Source organism: Phoca vitulina, unplaced genomic scaffold, assembly GCF_004348235.1.
Source record: "Phoca vitulina isolate PV1807 unplaced genomic scaffold, GSC_HSeal_1.0 scaffold18, whole genome shotgun sequence".
Classification (NCBI taxonomy): domain Eukaryota; kingdom Metazoa; phylum Chordata; class Mammalia; order Carnivora; family Phocidae; genus Phoca; species Phoca vitulina.
Genome location: NW_022589721.1, coordinates 33,829,346 through 33,854,270, shown reverse-complemented (window position 1 = coordinate 33,854,270; position 24,925 = coordinate 33,829,346). Strand labels below are relative to the sequence as shown.

Here is a 24,925-nt window from a genome sequence, read left to right as displayed (position 1 = left end):
CGGTTCCAGGAGACCCTGCGTGGGCCCCTGGCCAGGCCCTGCTCTGTCCCCGGGGGTAATGGCCCCAGCTGGCATGATAAGGTCCCTTCCGGTCAAAACAATGATGGGATGGGATAAAGTCACCCAAGCATAAGCAGGCCCCATGCTGCTAGTCCCGTGCTCGGTCACCACACACACTAGCTGACTCCCAGCAGCCTTGGGGGCCATTGTCATGACCCCCACTTTCCAGAAGAGGAAGCTGAGGCTCTAAGAGACTTAGTGAGACCGAGCTGGGCTTGGAGTACAGACTAGAGCAGCTGAGGCCCGCACCTTTCCCCCGGGACCCCAGCCTGGGTGTCTGCTGTCCTTGCTGCCCACAGTGGACCCCAGGGCTGGGCCTGGGAAGAGGCCCCAAGTGGTCTCAGGACACCCCAGGCTCCCCCCTTTCATTCTGCCCTCCTTGCCTCCATGGCACTTCTTACCTTGAGGCTTTTTGCCCCTGTGCCTCCCCCAACCCTGCAGGCTCCCCGGGCATCCCTCCGCTGGTGGCGCTCCAGGAGCCAGGCCCTGCGCCACGGTGGTAAAGGAGAACGCCGTCCTGCGCCACCTGCCTCTGGGTGAGGCCCTGCTGCACCCTGGCTGCACTGGGAGCTGCCCGGGGGTGACACGGGCAAGGACCAAAGCCCCTTCTTCTGCCGCTGCCTCTCTTACCTCCCACCTGACTCCCTCCCCCCGCCCCCACCTCCACCTCCTCTGTCCTTCTGGGTGGTCCCCTCTCTGAGTGCCCCTCTGGTCTCCCCTGATTGTCCCCCCCAGCCCTGTTCCCATGGCCCTGCCCCATGGTGGCGGAGGTCTCACCTGGCCGCAGGGCCAAACCAATGGCTAGCAAGGTGAGGAGGACAGCCTTCATGGGCACCAGCGGGCGGCGGTGGGCTGGACTCAGGGTGGCTTTATACTGCTTTGGCTGGCAAGGGGGAGGCTCCACCGCCCACTGTCAACAGGGACGGGTTCCCCGGGGCCAGCAAGTACTCCGGGGCAGGTAGATCCCAATCTCCGGCCGCCCTGCCAGGCTGCTCCCCGCCACTCCCTTTGTCTTTCTGTCTGCTTCCAGAAGGCAGGGCCTGCCCAGGGCAGGGGCCATTTCTTAGCCACCCCAGGGCAAGGTGCCAAGGCGCCAGAGTGAGCAGTGAGGGCAGAGAAGGGTGAGTGGGGGGGCCAAGGTTGAGGGCCAGCCTCCCTTGGGCCCTGCTCTGCTCCCAGGGCTCCTGGTCCCCCAGGGGCAACAGGCCTTGAATGGCCACGCACGAGAGGTGCCTCGGTGGGGGGCAGGGGGAGACCATTCTGGGAAGTGCCCTGGAGGCCAGAGGGGGGCTGGCACAGCCCAGGTGCACAGGTGTGGTGCATCGAAATGTGTGCACGCTGGGGTGCAGGCTTAACCCTCGTGACCTTCCTTAATCCCCACACACCATGGAGCTTTAGCTGCAAGGGTGTCTGGGAAACAAAGCATTAGCAGCCTCTATAGGAGGAGGTGGAAGGGGGTCGGCACCGCGCTGGACATCGTCTGCAGCCCAGACCCACTCTCCACCCTGTTTGTGTCCTGGGATCCCATGAGGATCCCAAAGGGCTTCCACTGGCTGGAGACCTGAGGGTGAGAGGTGCAGAGGCTGGGCCATCTCTTCCGCTGTGCCCCAACAGCAAGGCTGCAGTGGCCGTGCGTGGCCGTGTCCTGGGGGCCAGCCTCCTTCCTTCCCACCAGCCTCAGCCAGCCTGGGGTAACGGTCCCTTCCCCTCACCCCTCCAAGCCCCGGGGCCCAGGGGCTTCCTGCTGCTCTTGGCCTGGGGCCCATTCATGCTCCCCATTGTCCCTCTAAGCGTGACCCTCCCTTTGTAAACAGTCTCCCCATGACCCCCTGGAGTGTCCAGCTGGGTGCTGGCAGGTACAGGCCACGTCCACCGCCTGCTGACCCCATGTGTCTGGGGAGGGGACAGGCCCCTCCCAGGGGTGGTGAGAGCACCTTTCACTTCCCGATGCTCGCCTGGCCCTGGGATGGCACCTCTGACCTCACTTTGGCATCTGACCTCGTCCCCCTGGGCAGGGCCGAGTGCATGTTGCTGGCAAGGCCCTCGCTGGGGAAATGGGCTCCATCTCCCAGCTCTCCTGGGCAGTGGGGGGAGCAGAACGACGCCCCTGGTGGGGGGCAGCTTCCACCCTCTCACCCTGAGTCCTGGATCAAGATAACACGGTGATGTGGGCTAGGGGTGAGACCCAGAGCTCCCTGGGATTTGCCGCACCTCTGGGGTCTTTCCTGCACGGCCCCCTGGCACCCACCAGTTTGGGCCCTTTCCTGTGGAGGGCGTCTCTCCTTTGGCAGGTGAGGAGCCTGGGGCCCAGAGAGGGACAGGACCTTGCTCAAGGTCACATGGGGGGGAGGTGAATGTGGTCCCTCCACCAGCTGCCTTTCTGGTCTACTCTGCCCGCTCAGAACTTTCTCCCTGAACACCCCCGCTCCAGCCCACAGTCCCCGGTCCCATCGGCTCAGGCGCCTCACATGGTAAGATGTTTGTGACTTCACCGTTTCAGCGTATGGCTGTCTGCCTGTCGGCCCACCCCCAGCTCACTGGGACTGGGGGTGCTCTGGACTGGAGCCTTTCTTATCTGCCCTTTTATTCAAGGCACCCAGCACCTAGCACCAGCCTGGAACATTCATTCCTCAAATACTGACAGGCGCATAAATGTTTGTTAATCTGATTTGATATGAGGTGATTACTCTAAAGCAGTGGTTCTCAAGCAGGGGGCTTCTGGGCCCCAGGGGACATTTGGCAATGCCTGAGGACATTGTCAGTTGTCCCATCAGGGGGCTGCCACTGCCTTCCAGTGGGCGCAGGCCAAGAATGCCGCTCAGCATCCTGCACAGGACGCGCCCACGACAGAGACACATCCAGCTTGATGTGAGCAGAACCGCAGGGGCAGGAGGCCCGCCCAGAGCCACGGGGACGAGACTGCTGTCCCACTGAGGACGGAAGGTGGAGAAGTAGACCAAACAGGGAAGGACATGAATTTTGGGGGGCCAGGGGCTAAAATGCTATGGTCTGAATTGTGTCCCCCCCAATTCCTATGTTGAAGCCCCAATGTGATGTATTTGGAGGTGGGGCCGTTGGGAGGTGATTAGGTTCAGATGAGGTCATGAGGGTGGGGCCCCCACGATGGGGTTTGTGCCCTGATAAGATCAGACACCAGGGCTCCCCCCACCAGGTGAGAACACAGCGAGAAGGGGGCCGTCTGCAGTCCAGGACGTGGGTCCTCGCCAGAACCCGACCCTGCCGGCACCCCGGTCTCAGACTTCCAGCCTCCAGAGCTGTGAGAAATCAGTCTCTGTTGTTTATGTCACCCGGTCTGTAGTCACTTGTTACAGCAGCCCGAGCTGACTGAGCTCATGGCCTATAAGCCATAGCTGAAATCCTGAAGCCCATGGCCACAATGCCCTAGACACGGTTATTAACTGCCCCCGACCCCGGCACAGGCTGATCTCTGACCTCAGTCCAAAACTAAGCCCTCACTAGGGTCACAGTCTGAGCCCTGACTCTGCTCACCAAACGAGCCCTGACCCCGGTCACCCGGAGGACCTGGCCCCGGTCACTGACTGCGTCTTGTCCCATCACCCATGCTTTGGGCACATCCTGAATACAGCCCCTCAGCCTAGACTGAGCCTGGATCCTCTGGCTGTCCCACTTTCTGGGAGGGTCTGTCACTAAGGGGCATGAGTCCCTGCAGGCCCTCCCTGCAGTGGACGGGGTCAGGGTGGGGCTTTGGTATGACTCACCCTTAGCCCCCTTCCTCACCTCTGCTTTGCGGTCACCTTCTGGGGCTCCAGATTTTCCTGTTCTCGCTCACCTCTCCACCTACCTGCCCAACCCGTTGGGTTCCCTGGAGATCCTGCCTGCTCACATTTCCCTTCTCGCCAGGACAGAAAGCCAGAAAGCCGGGGCTGGTGGGACCAGCAGCAGGGCCAGGCAGGCCCTGGGAGGAGGCAGGATCGCTGACCCCACCTCGTGCAGGGTCCTTGCCAACAGACCATGACCTCCCAGGGCTGCTATGTGAATGGACACCAGTTCTGGATGAATCTTATATTTTAGGCAGAATTAATTTAAAAAATAAAGATGGTAGGTTCCATACAAAACCACCACTGATTTCACCTTCCGCTTCTGTAGACATTTTCCTTTAGAAAAATGCATTCGTAAAATTGAGAGGGTCATCCACATGCTGCCAGACCACTGACAACCGGGGAAATCACGCTCAGCGCCCGGCCTCCCATTTTGGGCTCTTGAAATTCAGGCATCTTGCAAGCTCTGCACGTGCGTGTGTGTGTGTGTGTGTGTGTGTGTGCGCGTGCTTGTGGGTATTGAGGGCACTGAGTCCCATGACGGGCCCTGGGAGCCTGCTTCTCACCCCCGGTCCACCACGGCCAAGCTCCCACGGCCCACCACCAGCCTGGGTGCCCGATCATCTCTGATTCTGTGAAGGGCCTTGCGCCCCAGAGGCGGGGCCTCTTCCTGGTCCTCACAAAGGTGTCCTATGTACCACTGAGGCTCTGCCCCACACCCGACCCCTCCTCCGTTCCAGCCCCCTGCTGGGTCCCTCCTCCTCTGGTGCCTCTCAGATCTGTCCCTCTCTCCTCCCTCCTGGAGTGAGGTCAGGGAACCCAGGAGACCCGGCCCACTCAGGTAGCGCCACCCCTCTGCCAGACGGTGTGGAATTCACAAGCACCCCCAGCCTGGAGCCAAAGCCCCCTCTTTGCTGTGAGAGACTTGTCACCCCAAGGCCCCTGCTCTGGGGACTGGCTGGTGATGTTTCCCCACCTGAGGCCTCCAGGATCCGGGTGAGTGGTTCTGCTGCGTCCAGGCCTGCCTCCAGGTGGAGGCCTGCAGGCTGAGGGACAACAGGCCCAGAAGGGGCTCCTGTGGTGGGCCTGGAGGGGGCAGGGAGAGCCAGATGTGGTGTGGCCTGCTGGGGACCTTTCTGTGGAGCCCACTGGGATGCCAGGGGTGGGGCAGGGGGTGATCTGCTCAGAATGACGCTCTCAAGGCCACTCTGGCTGTGAACAGGGATGGGGAGGCTGTCGTGGGGAGCAGGTGTGGTCTGGAGACTCGGTCCTGTGCATGGGGGGTGATAGGGAGAGGGGAGTCCTCAGGAGACACCACATCTTTCTTCTCCTCCTCTTTCTGACCCTTTCTTCTCTGTCAGTGTGGGCTCAGCCCTGGAGATGCGGCCCAAGGGTCCCGGAGTGATGATGGGAGCATCTGGGGGAACCCCATGCATCTTGGGAGTCAAACCCCAGGCCCCTGCCAGCCCCATGCCGGTTTGGGGAGGTGCATGCGATCCCATGTCCATGAGGTGGCAGTAGAGTGTCACCCACAGGGATGGAGCCAGCCTTCCTGGGGGGGTCACCTGGCTGCCCCAAGAGACCCTGCTCAGTCCTCCTCGAGTTATGCTCAGTGGCCCCAATTTTCTCCTCTGTGAAACACATCTGCTTCTAGCACCTCCAAATTCTTGACCCACAGAACCACGTGCAGCAAGGTGGTTAGTCTCAAGCCACTGAGTCTGGGGTGCTTCATCATGCAGTAGTAGGTGGCTGCTGTGGGGGCAAAGACAGAAGCAAGGAGGCCAGGGGGACTCGGGCCAGGGAGAGAGCAGCTGTGGGCGTGAGGAGATCAGATGAGGCGCGGATGGGGAGGGCCGAGCTGGGCAGAGCTCCTGGTCAATCAGGGCGCAAGGCACAGCTCGAGTTAAGTATGACTGAATTTTTGGCCCAAGTGAATGCAAAGACGACAGTGCCACTCACTGAGATGGGGAGTGCGCGGATGGGGCAAGGCTGGGCGGTGTCCTGAGCTCAGGCCTAGAAATGCGGGGCGTGAGGTGCTGCACATGGAGATGCTGGGAAGAGTTCCCGAGAGGGGTCCTGACAGGACCGGTCGGTGCTGGTACTGCCCAGAGACGAGATCACCCAGGGAGTGGGTGTGGCTAGAGAGGGGAGAGCCAAGGAGTGAGCCCAGGCAGTCAGGAACCCTCAGGGGGCTGCGTGGAAGGAGGGCCTGGGGCGGTAGCACCCTGGGACCCCGGGAAGAAAGTGAATGGAGTGGGAAGGAGCGACAGAAGTCTGTCTTAGTTCCCCGTGGCTATGTAACAAGTAACTAGACACTTGGTGGCCAAAAGTGACACGCATGGGGTCAGCAGTGCTGGTTCCTTCCGGAGGCTGCAGGAAAGAAGGAGCCTCCAGGAAAGAATGCGCACTCCTCCTCTGCCTACAAAGCACACACTCCGACCCGTATCTCTGGTCACATTTCCTTTTCTCTCTCTGCTCCCCTGGTTATGTCGTCTTCCCTGACCCTCCTCCCTCCCTCCCACTAGACCCCATGATTACACTGCCCGCCCCCCCATAATCAGCATGATGTCTCCATCTCAAGAATCTTCATCACATCTGCAAAGCCCCTGTTGCCACCTGAAGTCACGTATCTCTAGGTTCTGGGGATGGGGGTGTGGGCGTGGGGGGGGGCACTCTTCAGCCGCCAGGGCTGGACTCTGGTCTCCAAAGACTCCCATCTGTCCAGCATCAGGTCCATTGCAAGTCTCACCAGCTCTAAAGCCTCACACAGCAACATCCAAACCCCGCACATCAGGTGTGGATGAGGCGCCAGCTGAGTAAGAGGCCCAGTGGGAAGAAAACCACGCTGGCCATTGCATTTCACTAACGGGAGCGGCCCCATCACCGCGCTCCCGCCAACCCTGGCTCGGGACTGCAAGAGCCCCGAGTCCTTCAGCACAGGGCTCCACTCACACAAGAACCGCGACGCCCGGGCGGGTGCGTCCCGCCGGCAGGTGCACCGGGAGGGGCCCCGCCGCCCCCGCGCCGCCGCGGCGCTCGGCCACCCGCAAGGCCACCGAGAGGCCGAGTCAGTCCTCCCGGCTGCCTAGAGCGTCCCGGAAGTGGCCCGGGGAAGGCGGCCAGGCGCGGACCGGCGGCGGGGAGAGTGGGGGCACTTCCGGCGGCGGCTGCGGTTGCGGCCCGGGTCCGCAGGTGAGTGGGGGCCGGGCCGGGGGGCGGGCGCCGCGCGGTGTGTGCTTTCCCGGCCGGAGGCTCCTCCCGTCCCAGCCCCGCCGCCGCCGCGCCTGGCCGCGCCGCCGCTCGCAGACCCTCGGGGCCCCGCCGGCGGAGAGGGTCGGTCGCCGGGTCCCCGCCCCGGGACCTGCCGGACGGGGACTTGCACGGTTTTCCTTTTTCCCTTTCCGGTGTGTGCGTTTGCCCCGGGCCGAGCTTCTGCCCCCAGACGTGGGCCCCGGGAAGGAAGCGCTTTCAAAAGACGCCGGCCCTCGTCTCCCGGCCCCGGGGTTCCCGTGGAGGCCCCGCACCTGCGCTGTGGGCGGAACCGGGCCCGCTGACGCGCCTCCCCGGACCCCCCGCTCCGGCGCCCCCCGGCGCCCCTCCCGGATTCCCGCCCCCGGCGTCTCCCCCCCGCAGGCCGCGCCCCCAGGACCCCGACGCCCACCAAGCAGGCCGGGCCCCCGGGCCCCCCCCCCCCCCCGGCGCCCCCCCCCCCGGGCCCCCCCCCCCCCCCCCCCCCGGCGCTCCCCAGAACCCTCCCCGGCGCTCTTCCTGGATTCCCGCCCCCGGCGCCCCCCCACCAGGCCGCGCCCCCCGACGCCCCCCAGCAGGCCGCGCCCCCTTCCCCGTGCACCTGCCCCTACGCATTCCCTGCCCGTGGAGTCTTCCCCGTGTTTGCCTCAGTCTCTAAATTACTTGTTTTCTTTAGTATTTCTCCCTCATGGCCCCCCCCGCCCCCCGCACACTGCTGCTCCGCTTCCTTCTGAATCCTTCGGGCTCTCTTCTCAGGTCCGGGCTTCCCCTCGTGGGGAAAGGGAGCTAATGTGAAGGGGCGCGCCGTCCTTTGCCTCCTGCCCCCTCTGTCCCTTCATGCCCCCCTGCCCGTGTTTTGTCTGTCCCTCCAGCGCAGGAGGATGAGGTGTGTACACTCCTGTTCGTGTGGCCTCAGTCTCAGTGCTTATGTTGAATTCACAAGGCTAGAAACCGCCTTAATTCTCTTGCTGTACGAGGTGACCTTTTGGTTTAAGAAATTGTTTCAGAATATCCGGATATCTGAATTTCAATTTTAAAAGAAGTGTTGTCTCGCAGGCGGGACCACAGTGTTTTCAACCAGTGAATGTCAGCCTGCACACATCTTGCATACACCTGCATGTCAGGGAGAGGAAACATCCAGAACCCTCCGTTTCAGGGGCGGAGCCTGCAGGAGGCCTTTCTGGGCAGTTCCCCCTCCTCCTCTCTGCTGTGCTTGGAGCTAGCCTCTCCTGGTGGCCTTTACTTCCCTCTGCTGCCGAGAGGGTCAAGCAGTACACTGTCACTGGTGCCCCGTAAGTAGGATGAAGATAGGATCCCTAACGGAGCAGCATGCTCGCCTGCCGGACCAGGAGGCTGATTCAGAAGGGGGAAAGGATGTGCCCAGAGCTGGCTGGTGACAGGCCTAGAGTTAGTCTTTGGAGCTCTTGCTGCATTTGAATAAACATCATTTCTCTTGAGTTGTGTTCTCAAAGAGCTACATTTTTATGCTCCACATATGAGTAGTTCTGTGGCCTCAGCATCTGCACAAGGTGGGAAGACACAGCCAAAATAAGCGTTTGGGTGGGAGGCGGTGGGGAGTTGCTCGAAGCCCACCTGTGAGTCCTGCATGCCTGTCGTTGCAGGACGGGATGACTGGCGGTGAGCTGGCTGTAGCCTCCCTGGCGATCTGCCATCTCTCCCGGGTGGGAGGGGCCAAGTCATGAAGGAACTGAGGGGATGTGGGCTGTGAGGGAGGAGACGGGACTGTCCCAGCAAACACTGCACTGAGGAGACCAGCAGGGCCGGTCACTGCCGGCAACAGGCTGGAGGATGTTCGTGTCTCAGCAGGCAAAGTGCGGCGGGGATGTGATTCCCGAAGGATCCAGCAAGGCTACCTCTAGTCTCAGCCCTGCAAACCTGCTTAGCGGCGCAGGGAGGGTCAGGAGAGGATGGAGTTGTCCATCCTGAAGGAGCTGTGGTGACCGAGAGGTCGCTGGAAAGAGCCCGCGTGCCCAGCTGGGCAGCCTCCCGAACGCTGTGCGCTCGGGCCAGCTCCCGTGTTGGTTGCCCCATAGCACCGTGGTTTCTGCTGCAGCTTCCCTGCGTGCCTGAAGTCGCGAGCGCATGCCTGCAGGTGGCCCAGGCCCGCAGTCTGTAATGTTCTTTCTTCCCCTGTTCTGCTTTCCAGTTCCTAAAGCACGGCGTCAAGACAGTGCCGTGAGCCCGGAGAGGCGTCCCGGCACAGTACAGCCTCGCTTAACTGGAAGCCAGCTCCCGGGACCCCTCGACTCTCTGGGCCACGTTTGAAGGGAGGAGCGGCCCCCGTCCCCCTCAGAGAAGGCCAGGAGTTCCAACAGTGTGGACACGTCCAGGGGCAGCGTGACACGAGTCGTCTCTCCTGCAGAGAGGCGGGGAGGCGGCAACATCGCTAGCCCTGGAGGGGGGATCAAAGGAGGAACTGTGGCTCATGGTGGCCCAGGATCAGCGGAACGGGACAGGCAGGTGAGGGAGCAGAGGACGGGGGGAGGAGAGGCAAGGACTCTGCCAGGACCACCCCCCTGCCACGTGTGTCCTCCCCAGCCCCTGGGGACAAGCCACTCCCCCCATGGCCTCCAAGCAGGCCGCTGGGCGGAGCCCAGGGGAGAAGCGCAAGAGGGTGGTGCTGACCCTGAAGGAGAAGATCGACATCTGCACGCGCCTGGAGAAGGGGGAGAGCAGGAAGGTGCTGATGCAGGAATACAACGTGGGCATGTCCACCCTGTACGACATCAAGGCCCACAAGGCGCAGCTGCTGCGCTTCTTTGCCAACTCGGACTCCAACAAGGCCCTGGAGCAGCGGCGCACCCTGCACACGCCCAAGCTTGAGCACCTGGACCGCGTCCTGTACCAGTGGTTCCTGGGGAAGCGGGCTGAGGGCGTGCCCGTCTCGGGCCCCATGCTCATCGAGAAGGCCAAGGACTTCTATGAGCAGATGCAGTTAACGGAGCCCTGCGTGTTTTCTGGCGGGTGGCTCTGGCGTTTTAAGGCCAGGCACGGCATTAAGAAGCTGGACGCGTCCAGCGAGAAACAAGTGGCCGACCACCGAGCAGCCGAGCAGTTCTGTGGCTTTTTCCGGAGCCTAGCGGCCGAGCACGGCCTGTCCCCTGAGCAGGTTTACAACGCCGACGAGACCGGCCTCTTCTGGCGGTGCCTGCCCAGTCCCAGCCTGGAAGGTGGGACGGTGCCCGGCATCAAGCAGAGCAAGGACAGGCTGACCGTCCTCATGTGTGCCAATGCCACCGGCTCCCACAAGATCAAGCCCTTGGTGATCGGGAAGGGCGGCGGCCCCCGGGCTTTCGGGGGCATTCAGCACCTGCCCGTCGCCTACAAGGCCCAAGGTAACGCGTGGGTGGACAAGGAGATTTTTTCGGACTGGTTCCACCATATCTTCGTTCCGTCGGTGAGGGAGCACTTCCGGGCAGCGGGCCTGCCCGAGGACGGCAAAGCCATCCTGCTGCTGGACAACGCCCGCGCGCGCCCGCGGGAGTCTGAGCTGGCCTCCGGGAACATCTTCACCGTCTTCCTGCCCGCCAGCGTCACCTCGTTGATTCAGCCCATGGACCAGGGCATTCGGAGAGACTTCATGAGGCACTTCATCAACCCCCCCGTCCCGCTGCAGGCCTGCCACCCCCGCTACAGCGTGAACGACGCCGTCTTCAACGTGGCCTGCGCCTGGAGCGCCGTGCCCGGCGACGTCTTCAGCCGGGCCTGGAGGAAGCTGTGGCCCGCGGTCACATTTGCCGAGGGCTCGTCTTCGGAGGAGGAGCCGGAGCGCCTCCGAGCGAGGCCTCACGATCAGACTTTCGCGCACATCCTGCAGCTGGGGGGAGAGGCCCCGGCCCGCCCTGGCAGCCGGCTTCCCCGGGGCGCGGCCGCAGAGCGGGGCGGGCCGGGTCGTGCGGCCGCAGAGGGCCCGGCCCCGGCTGCCGGGAGCCCGGAGCAGGCTGAGAAGGACGGCGACGAGGCGGCCTGGGAGCAGGCGGCCTTGTCCTTTGACGCCGTGGTGCGCTTCGCCGAGGGACAGCCCTGCTTCACGGCGCAGGAGGTGGGGCAGCTGCGTGCGCTGCGCTCCGTGTTCGCCAGGCAGAGGCAGGTGAAGCGGCGGTGTGTGGCCCTCAGGGCCGTGGTCAAACTCGAGGCCCCCCAGGAGGCCCCCCCTCTGCCCTGCTCCTCCACGGCGGGCGAGCACTGATGTCGGCGCGGCCCTCGCCTGCGGGCCGAGCTTGTCCGGGAGGTCGGGGCGCCCGGTGTGGGCTCCCGGCCGCTCGCGACAGCCCATCCCCGTGCGTCTGGTTCATCGCGGGCTTACCGTGTTTTCCGTCCTGGCACGTCAATGTGAGCAGCCGCTCCAGAAGGGTCCCGCACACCTGAAGCTGGGCGGAGCGTCCTGTGGCCGGAAGCCAGGACTGCCGGGCAGATTCTGGCCTCGTGTTGGCCGGCTGAGCCCTGCTGTGTGCATGGGTGGAGGTGTGTGTCCGTCCGGGAGGAGCAAAGCCGGCCCTCGGGCCAACTGATGGCGGTACCTGTGGCCACTTGCCAGGGCTAGTGTTGCCCTGGGCCCGCCCGCCGTCCCCTCGGGGCGCGGTCTGTGGTGTGGCACCGTCCCTGTGTCAGGTGGGCGCCCCTGCCTGCAGTTCGTAGGTGGCGGGTCCTCACTTCGGCCGTGAGCTCAGCTGCGCCAGCCCCCTGCAAGCTCCTCCGTGCTGCCAGGCGGTCTCACCCGTGGGGCTGGGGCCCCAGGGCGTGGGGGCCGCACGTTGGGTTGGCACGGCGGAGTGGCTTCCCCTAACGCAAGCAGGACTGTCTGCCCGGGCCTCCCGTTGCCCCGAGGGTCCCTGGCGCACTGCGGGCGAGTCCAGCGTCCTGGTGCCGAATCTACTGTGTCGTCCGAGCCCCCGTTCCGCAGGAGTTCGTGCTGACCGCGTGCACGTCACTGAGTTTGCTGAGCGCTCAGCAGTGTGTCTCAGGCATGCGCTCGTGCCCCGCGTAAGACGAGCTGTTTGGATTTCCAGCCACATTTGAACTTCAGCGTTGGCCGTTCATGCCTCAGTACCCCGTGCGGGGAAGAGCCGGCTGCACGGCTTGGTTGTGGGAGGATTGTGGCCCCCCGCTGTCCGCGGCCTGGACTGGCCCCCGGGACGGCGCACCCTCTTTGCGCACACATGGGGGGCTGTGACTTCTGTCTTTCACCGCTGCGCCCTGGGATTCCGGCCTGGCCATCCGGCCGCCTCGTGGTTCTCGGCCCCCCCGCCCGCTGGGGCGCCCACCGGCCTCCACGCAGCATTTGGTTCACTGTCCGTTCCTCTGCTGTGTGCATCTTCCCAAGCATGAGGCGACGGTTGTCACCGCCACGGTGTCACCTTGTGGACGTGCGTGTTTCCTGCTTTAAATGCAGGGCTGAAGGTCATGAACCGAGCAAGGCCGTTTTCAGAGCGTCCTCGTGGAGTCTTCAGGCCAGATTGCCTCAGGGCCGTGCTGCCGTCGCGCCCTTTCCTTCCTGTGCCCAGGGTGACATCTGTGCACCCGTGTGCTTGGCTGCCAGTTCGGACTCGTGTGGCCCCGTGCTGTTGAATTGCGGCTGCTTGTGGTGTCACGGGACGTGAGCTGTTGGGTCCCTGGAGCGCCTGCCCTCGCCTCGGTGTAGGTGGTGGTGGCCCGGAGAGGCGGCCGGACGCCGAGGAGCTCTCCCGTGCTTCTCGAACAGTGGGACTTCGCTGGCTGGGTGCAGCCGGGGGAGGGGCAGGACACGTGGGGCTCCTGGGTCCCCTGTGGAGGCTTTGTCCCATCAGATTGTAGACCCCAGGCCGTGGATTCGCGACCTGCCCTGGTTCTGGCCATTCTGTGGCCAGTCAGTAAATGCTTGTCACCGGACAGCCTGAGGGGTGTCTGTCCTCAGGGCGCTCCTTCCAGAAGCGGCCACAGAGCACGGTGCCAGCTCGAACCCTCTTGCTGCTCAGGAGGTCCTGGGGCAGAGCAGGCTCTGGCTTCCCCTGCCTCCCTCTCTGATGGGCAGCACGCTTCTCCGCACGTGGCCTCTGCTGCTGGCTCGGGCGGAGCCAGGTGTCCTGGGCTGCAGCCGGCCGCGGGGCCACATGTGGGTGCTGGCAGAGGCCCAGGGCCCAGCGAGGCCGTCTGGTGAGCTGTGTGGCCTGGCGGCTGGTGAGCGCCTCCGCCCCGTCCCGCCACCCTCCCTGTCCTCCGGGAGCCCCTCCCAGCTGCTCCGCTCAGCACTTCCTGCCCGGCTCCTCAGGCTCAGGGGTCAGCGTGCTTCCGCCTCGGAATCCTTCCCAAGCAGTTCTGGGTGGAGCCCGACTAGGCTGGATGTGAAATCGGAGCAGGTGGGACCAGTGCCCCCTTCTTTCCTCTCTGGCCACTGCGGAGGCACCTTCAGGAGGCCCGGGCTCCGTGTCCCCCACGAGCACGTGGCCCAGAGCCCCGGCAGTGGGGTCCGCGGGTGCGGCGTCTGGGAGGCTTCTCCATCCCGTTGGGCCATGCTTGCACCCCTCCTGGCCGGTCTTTCCTGGGCCAGAAGGCAGAGCCTTTGGAGGCAGCTCAGGGCCCTTGGAGTCGGATGTGGCCCTGGAGGGATGGGGCAGAGGCAGGGGTAGGTGGCCACGCAGACTGCGTGCTTTCCCGGGAGCCTGGGGTGCGCGGGAAGCAGAACTGGGGGCAAACGGGACCTGCCGCTGCCGCCCCCAAGGGCCAGCCTGAGCTGCTGTGGGAGGCGCAGGTGCGAGCTTCAGCGGCCTTTCTAGATGTGCAGATGTGCTCACGCTTCGTCCGTCATTGAGCATAGAGCGTGGCCTGTGTTCACTGCCGGCGTGTACTGGCCATCATGCTTGGCCCGAGGCTGGAGGGTGATCAGACAAGGCCCCTGTCCTGCCTCCGGAGGGCACGGGCTTACCGACAAGGCAGGAAGCTGCTGGGGAGGCTGGGACACAGGTGAGGGGCGGAAGGTGGCCCGGGGTGTCCGTGGGTCCGTGAGGGCGGGAGAGCGCAGATAGGTTCCTGCCTGCCTTGGGTCCAGCCGCCAAGTCCAGGAGGGTGACCCAGGGTGGTGAGGCAGCTCCGCACGTGGAGCCAGGCTCCTCTGCCACCTGGGACCTGTGGCTCCCATGTGTGTTTCAAGACAGTTCCAGGTCCCACCCTGGTGTCTGCTGCTTCCAGCCCTCAGCCGCAGGAAGCACACTTCTCCGAGCTGCCCGTCTGCCGACACGCGTCACTTCTGCTCCAGTCTTTTGGGCCGGGTCCCAGTCCCACAGGCCCCACCGGCCGCCGGGGCATCTGGGAAGTGTGGCTGGAAAAGGGAACGTGCGCACCGGGGAGCCATCTGGGAAAGCCGGGCCGGGTCTCCTGACTCCCCCCTCTGCCATGCCCTCTCCAGCAGCCGCGTTCTGGCCTCAGCCCCTCTCTGCAAGGGCACAGCGGGCAGGTGCACCACGAGGGCCCGGCGTGTGGAGGATGGAGGCAGGCAGCCCGTGGTGGTCTCAGCTCGTGGGGTGGGGGCTCCACACAGAGACCAGCCCCGGAGAGCTGGGACTGCCATCCCCCACCCCCAGAGCTGTCAGAGACGAGCGGCCTTGTCCGGAGAGGCAGGCTGTGACCCAGTCCCCTTCCCTCCACGAGAGGCTCAGGGGAGCTCGTAGAGACGGCACGTGGGAGGGGCAGTGGGGTGATTGGTGACACGGGCCGAGCTGGAGGCTGGCTGCGGGTCAGGAAGACTCTCACTGATCTCAGGAGCTGTTCTTCCAAAAGCCACATTTGCTTGGATCAGGCCCTGAAGCCTTTATGCCCAGGCGTGACTGGAAAACCGGAGCAGTCTGCCAACAGGGAGCAGCGCCGAGGAGCTGGTGTGGGCCGGGAGGACAGGCCAGCTTCGCCGGAGCCGCTGTCCTCCCAGGGTGGCTGTGGGCCAGCCCACGGCTGCGCCCCTGGAGGCAGCAGAGGCCGGAGCAAGGGCTGCGGGGGCGGGGACGAGCCCAGTGCCGCGCCAGCAAACAAAGTAAGCGACAGGATAACAGTTAACACGACCCGGTGGCGTGGCCAGGACCCAGGACTGCAGCAGTGCGCTCCCTGAAGTGACCCGTTTCCCACCCGAACGTGCAAAGAAACAGGTATGGCTCAGACCCCAGGAGAAAAGTAGGCTGCAGAGCCGGCGGGCGCTGGACTTAACAGGAAGAGACTTGGACTTGGCCGTTCTACACGTGGTCGGGGGTGGGGGGCGAAGGGAGAGGCTGGTGATGGCGCATCACATAGCATCGACAGGAAGATGAGAATTGTCACACCCAGAAGAACCGAGGGGGGTTCCGGAGCCAAACAGTACGAGAACCGAAGTGGAGAGTTCCCGAGGGGCTCAGCAGCCGCTGTAAGCTGGCAGGAGAAAGAACCTGTGACCTCGACTGACCCGGAGCCCTAGGTGACCACACAGTGCAGGGACGCCTACGTGCCACCGGAGCCCCAGGGGGCAGAAGGGAACAAAATATACTCACACGGTGCCCGAAAAATCCCCATGTTCATCTACAAATCAGGCCCAGTGAGCTCCAGTGGGACCAACGGTGTGATCCACAGAGTCGGGGACACAGGGAAAGCTGTCCCCGTCCCGAGAACGCCCAGCGGGGCTGGCAGCTGAGCTCAGTCGGGGACAGCGCGGCCCGAGTGCTCAGAGGAAGCTCACGGCCAGGACTCCTGCGTCTGCCAAAGCGCGCTCAGAATAAGGTGAGTGAACGATGTTTGCAGACGCACAGAAACAGGATTTGCTGCTGGTGGGCCCCCCTCCCAAGAGATGCTAAAGGGAGTTCTTGGGGCTCAGAGCAAGTGGCTCAGGCAGTAAATCAGATCCGCTCAGAACAAAGCCCTGCTAAAGGCAGTTCTGTCCTCAGAGAAGACCGTGTCCACTTGACCTTGGACACCTTTGGGGTTACGGGTGCCAAGCCCTGCTGCCCTTGCCTCTGGCAGCTCCTGCAGCTGCTGCTGCTTTTTTTAAGGTTTATGTATTTTAGAGCATGAGCGGGAGGGGCTGAGGGAGAGAGCATCTCAAGCAGACTGCGCCCAGCACGGACCCGGACGTGGGGCTCGATCGCACGACCCTGAGCTGAAGCTAAGAGCCGATGCTTAACCAGCTGGCCACCCAGGTGCCCCTGGCAGCTTCTTGAAAAAGCCCATCATTCCATAAAGTGATGATCTTGGGTTCGTCACGTTTATAGATGTGCCCTGTGTCACAACCACACCGGAAGGGTGTCCGGCAGGAAGTGAGCGTGTCCACATCCGAAGTACATTCTGGTCGGCCTGAGAGCAACCGCTCAGGAGAGAACCCAAGAGGCGTGAACAAACCTGTTAGAGAAATTCAAGTGCTACCTTAGAAGAAACTGCAAAAGCCGCAAGTGAGCGGAGGGACAGAAAGACGCGGGACCCTCGGCACAGGGACCTGCCGCGCCTCCCTGGCCCTTGCTGAGCTTGGCAGTGTGGCCCCCGCCGCACAGAGTGGCCCTGGACCTCGGCTCCTCCCACAGAGCCGGCAGCAGCTGCAGTGACTGAGGCCCTGCAGGTGGGGCCGCGCTTCGGGCCTGAAGGGCGGGCGCACCACGAGCGCTCGGAGCTGGCCAGGACCCGGGAAGGACAGTGTGCTCACCACTGCCACGTCAGGCCGCGTGGATTTATGTAAAATTGACCATTCGCAGCAAACTTGTCTTAGAGAATGTGTTCTGTATTTTGGTGCAGAAGCATATTTCGTGGGCACCCACACACAGCGGCGTGCGCTTCCCATGCCCTCCCCCCACGGGGGCCCAGAGGGCCTCCAGGCCCCCCGCGCCCCGTCTTCACCTCCGTGTCAGCGGACACCAGCCCCCACACCACCCAGAGCACCGTCCTCGTTCTTTGCCGGCAGCTCCTGGGTGGTCAGGCAGCTGGAGCAAGATGAGAAGCGGTGGCCTCCACGTCCCGGGGAGACCCGGGAAGGGAGCTTCCAAGGTGAGGGGCCCCATCTAAGCAGGGGCAGGTGGGATGGGGCGGCTCTCCATGGTGGACTCGGGAGGCGCGGGCTGCCTCCTCCCCAGCCCAGTGCACGCTCCCCAGCCTGATCCTGGGTGTGCTCCCTGCTCGAGACCCGGGGCCCTCGGCGTCTACTTCTGCTGCTGTCCACCGACCCTGGGGAGCTCAGGGAGACCCCGCACTGGGCTGCCACAGAGGAATGTTCAGGAAGGTGGGGGCGGGGCAGCAATTCTTACAACTGAAAAGACCTGCTAAAGCCCAGTGTGGCTTCCGTGGCTGGGAGCCACGGCACGGGAGGTGCGGCTCTGGCCATCCAGTCCTCGAGGCTGTGCGTGCGTCCCACCCTTCAGTCCCAGAGACCCACGGGGAGGCAGGAGGGAGAGGGAGCCGAACCAGGTTAGGGCCCCAGCTAAATGCTCGTCATTCCACCTGAGCCAATGTGGACTGGGAGCCAGCAGGAGCCCAGGACAGTCTTGTGTGCGGAAAGGTGGCTCCCCCAGTGCCATTCAGGGCCCTTACTCATTTGTTCAGCCTTTACTGAGGCTTTTCATTTCCCGGGGGCTGCCTGGCTGGTGGGACAGAGGTGAGCAGGATGAATGCAGCCTGAGAGAGGTAGCCCACTGAGCAGAAGGTTGGGGTTGTAGGAAAGGCTTGGGGGAACTGAGAGGGTTTCATGGAGGTGGTGAGCTTGGAAGTGGGCCAGGTAGGGTGCGTAGGAGTTTTCTGGCTGAAATGGGAACCGGGCCTTGCAGGCGGACAAGGGCTCGGGGAGGCCGCTACAGGGCAGGAACAGCCCCCAGGTAGGTCAGCCACCCAGCAGGACAGGCAGGACACCTGAGACCCAGCAGGTGGGGTCATGGTGGTGTGAGAGGGTGGTCTCTGGGCTGCCTCCCGCCCAGCCCTCCCCCTCAGTGCTCTGGCGTCTATCTGCGCTCCCTCCCAGCCTGCCCCCGTCAGGGAGCCCCCACTGAGATGCTGCAGCTCCAATCCAGGGAGCGAGGGACACCTTCGCCTGGCTGAGGTGGTGACTCCAGGACTGAGACCCTCCAGTCTACAGCGGGGACTCTGGGAGCGGCAGAATCTCAGGGGATTTTGGATGGCCTGTGCCCTGGGGACCTGAGTTGACTGGGGCTTAGGGACTGGAGGAGCCTCGGATGGACAGGAGGGAGCCCGGGCAGGAGAGCTGGGGCCTCGGGATTCTGACCGTGGGACTGGCTATGGCGTTCCCCCGCCAGCGGGTGCAGGGTCCCCACGTGGCTGTGACCCACCGGCGTCGGACACCAGAGCACAGAGGTCACCAGGCCGCCCAAACCCAGGAGAAGCCCCACAGTAGGGCCAGTGGCCTGGGCCCAGCCAGCGGGCTCAGCACCTGCTCTGCCACGGGGGCTGAGGGACTTGAGGTGAACATAGCCTTCTCTGGTCCTTAGACTCTGTTGGAAATAAGAAGGGGTCTGTGGCCTGCCAGACCCTCTCCAGTGTGGACAGGTGGTGGGCTGGGGGCTTAAGGGGAGAAGTGAAGGGGGGCAGGCCCCGGGCTATTGTCACTCGTCAAGAGGCTGCCCAACTGAGGCCAGTTCCCTCTGGGCAGCTGCCAGATGGGCCCAGCCCTGTCTCAGGCCTGGCCGTGTCCCCCCTGGCCAGCCCCGGCAGCTGGAGGCACTCTCCTCAGTCTCGGGGGCTTCTGGCTCTGCGCTGTCTGGGCCCTGCTGGGCTGGGGGACCCAAAGGGGACCCCATGTCCTGGTTGGCCTGGGCTGGTCCTGGTGGGCACCTGGTGTCTGGGCACAATCCTTAATAGCATCCCTTCACTCTCCAGGGTCTGGGTTTGGACACCTGCTGAGGCCCACTCTTCACACGGTGCCCCCACCCCTGGTCAAGCAGACGGGCCGTCTGATGCTACGGGAGCTAGCCTCAGCCTGGCCCATGTGTTGGGGGCCATTGTCCCAAGGTCCACCTTGAAACGTGGGCCATGACCTCGCTAGGTTGGGGGGGCCTGGAGGCCCACAGGTGGTGATTCTCCCCCAGGGGACGGGCCTCCAGCAGGAAGCAAGGAGCAGCAGGGAGGCTGTTACCCAGGTGGGGTGTGGGCACCTGCCCTGTGGGTAGGAGTGGAGGTGAGTGTGGACCAGGGGGCCCTTGACCTTGGGAGCCAGGGGCCTGCAGAAGCTAACAGATGGCTTCCAGATCTCTAGACTGGGCGGCAGACCTCCCCCACTACCCCCACCCTGGGCTTGATGGGCTTACTACTCCAGTCAGTGGGACCCTGGAGTGATGGAGGCTCCAGTGGCCTGTCCGTGTGCCCGACAGTCTGCACGTCCCCCCACTGGCGGATGTGTCCTCAGCTGGCCCGAGGCCTCGGATGGGCAGCTGGATGCCATGGGGTGAAGGCTCTGGAGCCTGGGGGGGTCGCTAAGCAGGGGCCAGCCTGTACCCTGAGGAGGGGAGCTGGGTGTCGGGGCCAGGATGGGCCTGCACAGAGGGGCCGCCCCGGTCCTCACACGGCCTTCCAGGCTCCCAGCGCTGTGGTGCGGCCACGGCGGGCTTCTCCCCAGCGGAGTCGGCTCTTCCTGAGCTCCCGCCTTTCCCCTCTCTCGCTTCCCCTTCTGGGGTCCCAGCCTGCACCCTGCGGTGGGACGGCCCCACCCCAGATCAGCCCCACTCTCACCTCCCTCCCACTTCTCTGCCAGCCACGTCCTCCTTCCACTGCGGGTTCCAGAGGCTCTGCTGCTGCAGAGGGCAAGGCTGGGGGTCCTGGCTGGAACGGGGGAGACAAACGTGGAGAGACATGCAGCCTGTGGGGGAGGGCTCGCACAGGGGCTGCGGCAGCTTGGCCCCAGCGGCCGGTGGGAGGAGGTGCCTGAAAGAGGCCCGGGGTTGTCTGGTGGGGGAGGCCCTGGCCGGGGCAGGTGTGCGAGGAGGTGGGTCCCTGGGGCCCGCCATAACACACTTCCTCTTCCTGACTGAGTAAGGCATTTTGCCCCTTTTCATGGGGCAATCATTTTAATAAAGTGCTTTTTTTTCTGTGAGCCCAGAGTGCAAGACTTCTCCTAGCTCAGGAATGTGCCTGTTGCCAGCAACTCTAATGAGGGCACCCATGAATCTCCTCTTACTTGTGGCTCCAAAAATGAGGCCATGGGCTCTCACTGTGCCTCATTCTTTAATTAAACAGATACTGGAACAACAGAGGGGGTCAGGGCAGGGGAGGGGTCGGCAGCTTTTGGGAGGGAGGAGCCTGGGGCTGGGGGGAACGTGCCAGGGGTCTCCCAGGGCCCTCGCAGGTGCTGGCCCTCTGGCCTCCCCACGTGGGGCCAGCCACCACTCTGCAGGACCCCCGGCCGGCCTCTCCGTCCTGCTGCTGGGCCCCTCGCTCACCCCTGCTGCCTGCCTCATCTCACCATTCCTAGACCAGGAGAGCCCCACAGCGCACCCACAGGCTTCTGACTGCAGCCCCCCGCCCCCCGTCATTCGTGCAGGATGCTCTGCCCTGCAAGGAGACCCACGTACCCCACTTCCCGAGGACAGGATTAGATGCGTGCGCGTGCACTCTACTGCAGCTAAAACAAGTCAATGAAACAGCCCTTCTCTTGATTGAACTTAAAGTGTTCAGTTAATTGAATTGTGTTCTCCAGCCGCTGTCTGCCGGGTAATGAATGCGTCACGGGCCTCTCTCATCAGTAGTCACGTTTTCTGTCCCCACTCTGAGCGCCATCTGGGCAGCCCTGGGTGATCCCCTGAGCACAGATGAGGGGATGGGGAGCAGAGGAGGGGCCCTGAGTTGGGATTTCTGTGCCACTGTTTCGGGGACAGGCGTGTGGCCCTTCGGTCTCGAGTCTTCCTTGGAGGCCCCAGTGAGGCCCCGGGGGTGTGGCCCTGCCAAGGGCTGTGCTTGGGGACTCTCCACGGAGTGCCAGGGCACTTCATGCCACAAAGCATGTTTGGAGTGAAGAAAAGTTGTAGAGATGCTGGTGAGGGGTGCACGACATTGTGAATGTGATCAATGCCACTGAGGATGGTGAAAATGGTACGTCTATTTTGCCTCAATAAATAGAGTTGTAAGAAATGGACATAAGGGCCTGGTGGTCAGGACCTGGTGACTCTGGGCTTGAGGGCAGGGACAAGCCGCAGCGGAGAGGTGAGGCCACCAAGAGGCCAGTCCTAGCGGGCCGCCGGAAGGACGGGCACCCAGGGCTGGGGACGCCTGGGGACTGCAGCCTGAGGAAGCAATGCAGGGTGTGGGGAGACATTCCCCAGCCCGTCCCTCTCGTCCCGCCTCCCCATGCCCTTCAGCAACCCAGCCCCCAGTCCACAGGGACGCAAGCCTGGGACAGACAAGGGCTGAGCTTGCAGGAGGGACCGGCCAGAGGGTCCCTGGGGCTGGCGCAGTGGGGAAGCACTGGGGGTCTTTTGCTTGGTCCTTCCATCAGCAAATGTTTACTGAACACCTACTGTGGGCAACCTAGGCCCAGAGAAACTGAGAGAGGCGGAGAGGTCTGACACCCCTCCTGCCCCACCCCTGCTAGAGCAAGAAGAGGCCCTGGGGGCAGGGCTCTGGGGCTGTGTCCTCTGCCCAGCCGTGCTCCGGTGGGGTGAGCCTGGGGTGAGTGCTGGGAAGCCATCCAGGCCTGCCTACCTCTGCCCACCATCCCTCTTTCATCACATCTATGGAGCCCCACTGTGTGCAGACCCTGCGGATTCTGCTGTGCATGACAGCAGGCCCGTGTGGCACAGGACTCGCAGGCCAGGGGGAGACGGTCAAGGAGAGAGGCCTTGGTTATTCATCGTGTGTTTGCTGTGAGCCTAGGAGGGTGAGGGGCAGCTCCAAGGAGGACCGGGATCAGCCAGGAGTGAGGACCAGGCTGTGCAGGGACATGGTGCTCATAGACATGGCCTAGGTCTTGCCTGGCTTTCTTGGGTTCGTGCCTGGGTGTTTTGAGGCCTCAGCCTGATAGATCTCCCTGTGCAGCCAAGAGCACATAGCCTTGGCAGTCACAGACCTGGCTCTCAGCCGTGCCAGAATGTGACCCTGGACAGGGCACCCTCCACCCCTGAGACCTGTCTTCCTCTTGGACATCTGTGAGGTCAAGAGAAATAATATATGGGGTATGTCCACCACAGAACTGGCACTCACCTGGGTTTAGCAAATGATCACTCCCTCATTCATTCACTTTAGGCCCTCATTCATTCACTCATCCATTAACCCACCCATCCATCCACCTAATTTTCTACACACCCTTCTATCCACTTACCTAGCCACTCACTCACCCAACTACCCATGCTTTAACTCACTCACCCACCCATTCACCCATCCGTCCATCCATCGTCAGTCCGTCCGTCCATCCATCCATCCCCCCACCCATCCATCCATCCACCCACCCATCCACCCATCCATCCATCCATCCATCCATTCATCCACTCATCCATCCATCCATCCATCCATAATTACCTACCCATTTACCCACACCTCTGTCCACTCATCCATCCACCCACCCACCCATCCATCCACCTAATTATCTACACACCCTTCTATCCACTTACCTAGCCACTCACTCACCCAACTACCCATGCATTAATTCACTCACCCACCCATTCACCCAAGCATCCATCCATCCATCCATCCATCCATCCACCCATCCATTATCCATCCATCAATCCATCCATCGATCCACCATCCATCGATCCACCATCCATCCATCCATCCATCAGTCCGTCCATCCATCCATCCATCCATCCATCCATCCATCAGTGTATCCATGCACCCTTCTACTCATCCATCCATCCATCTGTCTGTCCATCCACCCCTCTCACTCTCACTGAGCAGCCTGCTGTGATTTTGTTCCCTCCTGGAGCTTACTGCATTAGGTCTCCCTTACTCCTGGGGACAACTGGGGCCATGCCTTTCCCATACTTAGAATAAGAGTTCACAATGTGAACTCCTTATCAATCACCTCCCAGATTCACAATCGTCTTGTAGGTGTTCCCACCTTAGAGATGGGAGCAGAGGCCCAGAGAGAAAGGACAAATCGCTGGCGGGCTACAGATTAGACCAGCTGAGACACTGGGTTTCTTCTCAAAGTGTGCTCAGCCTTCTTGAATGTCCTCCGCCTGGACTTCTGCTTTGCTCCTGGTGGGTGCCAGGCTGTGCTGGACCCTAATACCCCTCATCTTGCTGCATCCTGTGGATGAGAGTATTCTCACTCCTTTACCAGTGGGGAGCTGAGGCCAGAGGAGCTGGCTTCCCTGTGTCCACTCAACCAGGCACCCACTGGGAGCAGGGGCAGTCCTTCAGCCTCCTAAGTCATGTCCATGGCTGGCCCACTGCCCTTAAAAGTCACCTGAGCCACTAAGAGACCAAGCCCCAGAAATTCTCGGGGATGGAGAAAAGGCTCTGGAGCCGTGGGGTGGGTGCAGGACTTGTAGTAAGAAATCCCCCTGTGCCTTCACCACACAGCCAGTCACCACCCCACTTCTTCCCACAGAACAGTTCACTTCCTCTGACAGCCCAGAAATTTCCAGAGTCCAGCTTTTCTCCTGGTATTTGCATGCTAAGCCACAGTGAGGGGCTTTACCTGGCTCCACTCCCTGAATTAGGTGTCCTTGGTCCCCAGGCCCTGATGGGAAATAAAAACATCCATCAATAGCTCTCTGCCTCTGATGACCATGGCCATGTGGACAGAAGGGACGTGATGGGACCAGAGTGGGCAAGTAGAGGGTGCCCCATTCCAACCAGAGGTGCCAGGGCCCATGCTCCAGCCTCGTCTGATGGGTGCTGGGACTTCCTGGTCCAGTGGCCTTTTCTAGCGACCAGTGCAGAAGTGCTGCTGGGCGTGGGCTCATGGTACCACCCTGGGAAGTCCCCTCATCCAGAAGTCTACCATCCAGAGTCACCACATGAACCTGGGCCCGAGGCAGCACTGGGGCTTCTCTTGGGGTCTCCACTGGTTCTCTAGTACTCCCATCCCCTCTCTGGTTCATCCCATCGTCCTCAGGGGCTTTGTACCTACCATGTGCCAGTCCGAGGCACTGGGGACACTTGAGGGGCCATGACCTGAAGGGGTGACAAACACGTCACCAACCAATCCCAGAACATTCAATAGCCTTAGGACCTGGCACGTGCAATGTGCAGGGGATGCATCATGGAGGGCTCTCTGGAAGGGGCCACCAGCCAGCGGCAAGCAGGGATGGGCAGTCTAGGTGGGGGTGCAGCATGGGCAGGGGCAGGGGCTCTTCAAGGCCAGGCAATAGAGGACAAGGGGTCCACAGACAAGGGGCATGTATGTGGAGGGACACAAGCAGGGGAACACCACCCCCTTGTTCACATTCTGCAGCAACTTCTAGAACCTCACCCTCCTGTCCTGTGTCCCAGGCTGTTGGACTCCTGACATTGGGGACACTGGTGCTCCTAGGCACTTTTTTTTTTTTAAGATTTATTTATCTATTTGTGAGAGAGAGAGAGAAGGAGGAAGGGCAGAGGCAGAGGGAGAGAGAGAAGCAGACTCCATGCTGAGCACAGAGCCTGCTGTGGGGCTCAATCCCACGACCCTGAGATCATGACCAGAGCCAAAATCGAGTTGGATGCTTAACCGACTGAGCCACCCAGGGTCCTCGGCAGATTTTTGTCTCCATCCTTGCCCACTCCTGGGGACCTCACCCACTCCCGGGGACCTGCCCACTCCCGGGGACCTCTCCCACCCCTGGGGACCTGCCCAGTCCCGGGGAACTGGCTCTCTCCCAGGGACCTGCCCATTCCTGGGGACCTCACCTACTCCCAGGGACCTGCTCACTCCCGGGGACCTCTCCCACTCCCGGGGACCT

At 62.7% G+C, this 24,925-nt stretch overlaps 2 protein-coding genes across 2 annotated transcripts in view; one reads left to right on the top strand and one right to left on the bottom strand.

Annotated features, from left to right (window-relative positions):
• PSCA (prostate stem cell antigen) overlaps window positions 1-24,925 on the bottom strand; it is a 44,891-nt gene that overhangs the window by 2,162 nt on the left and 17,804 nt on the right. The window lies entirely within an intron of this gene.
• On the top strand, window positions 6,996-20,237 carry JRK (Jrk helix-turn-helix protein). The gene is made up of 2 exons (XM_032415837.1): window positions 6,996-7,052; window positions 9,277-20,237. Exon 2 carries the CDS (start codon window positions 9,694-9,696, stop codon window positions 11,317-11,319), a length of 1,626 nt encoding a protein of 541 aa, XP_032271728.1. The 5' UTR covers window positions 6,996-7,052; window positions 9,277-9,693; the 3' UTR covers window positions 11,320-20,237.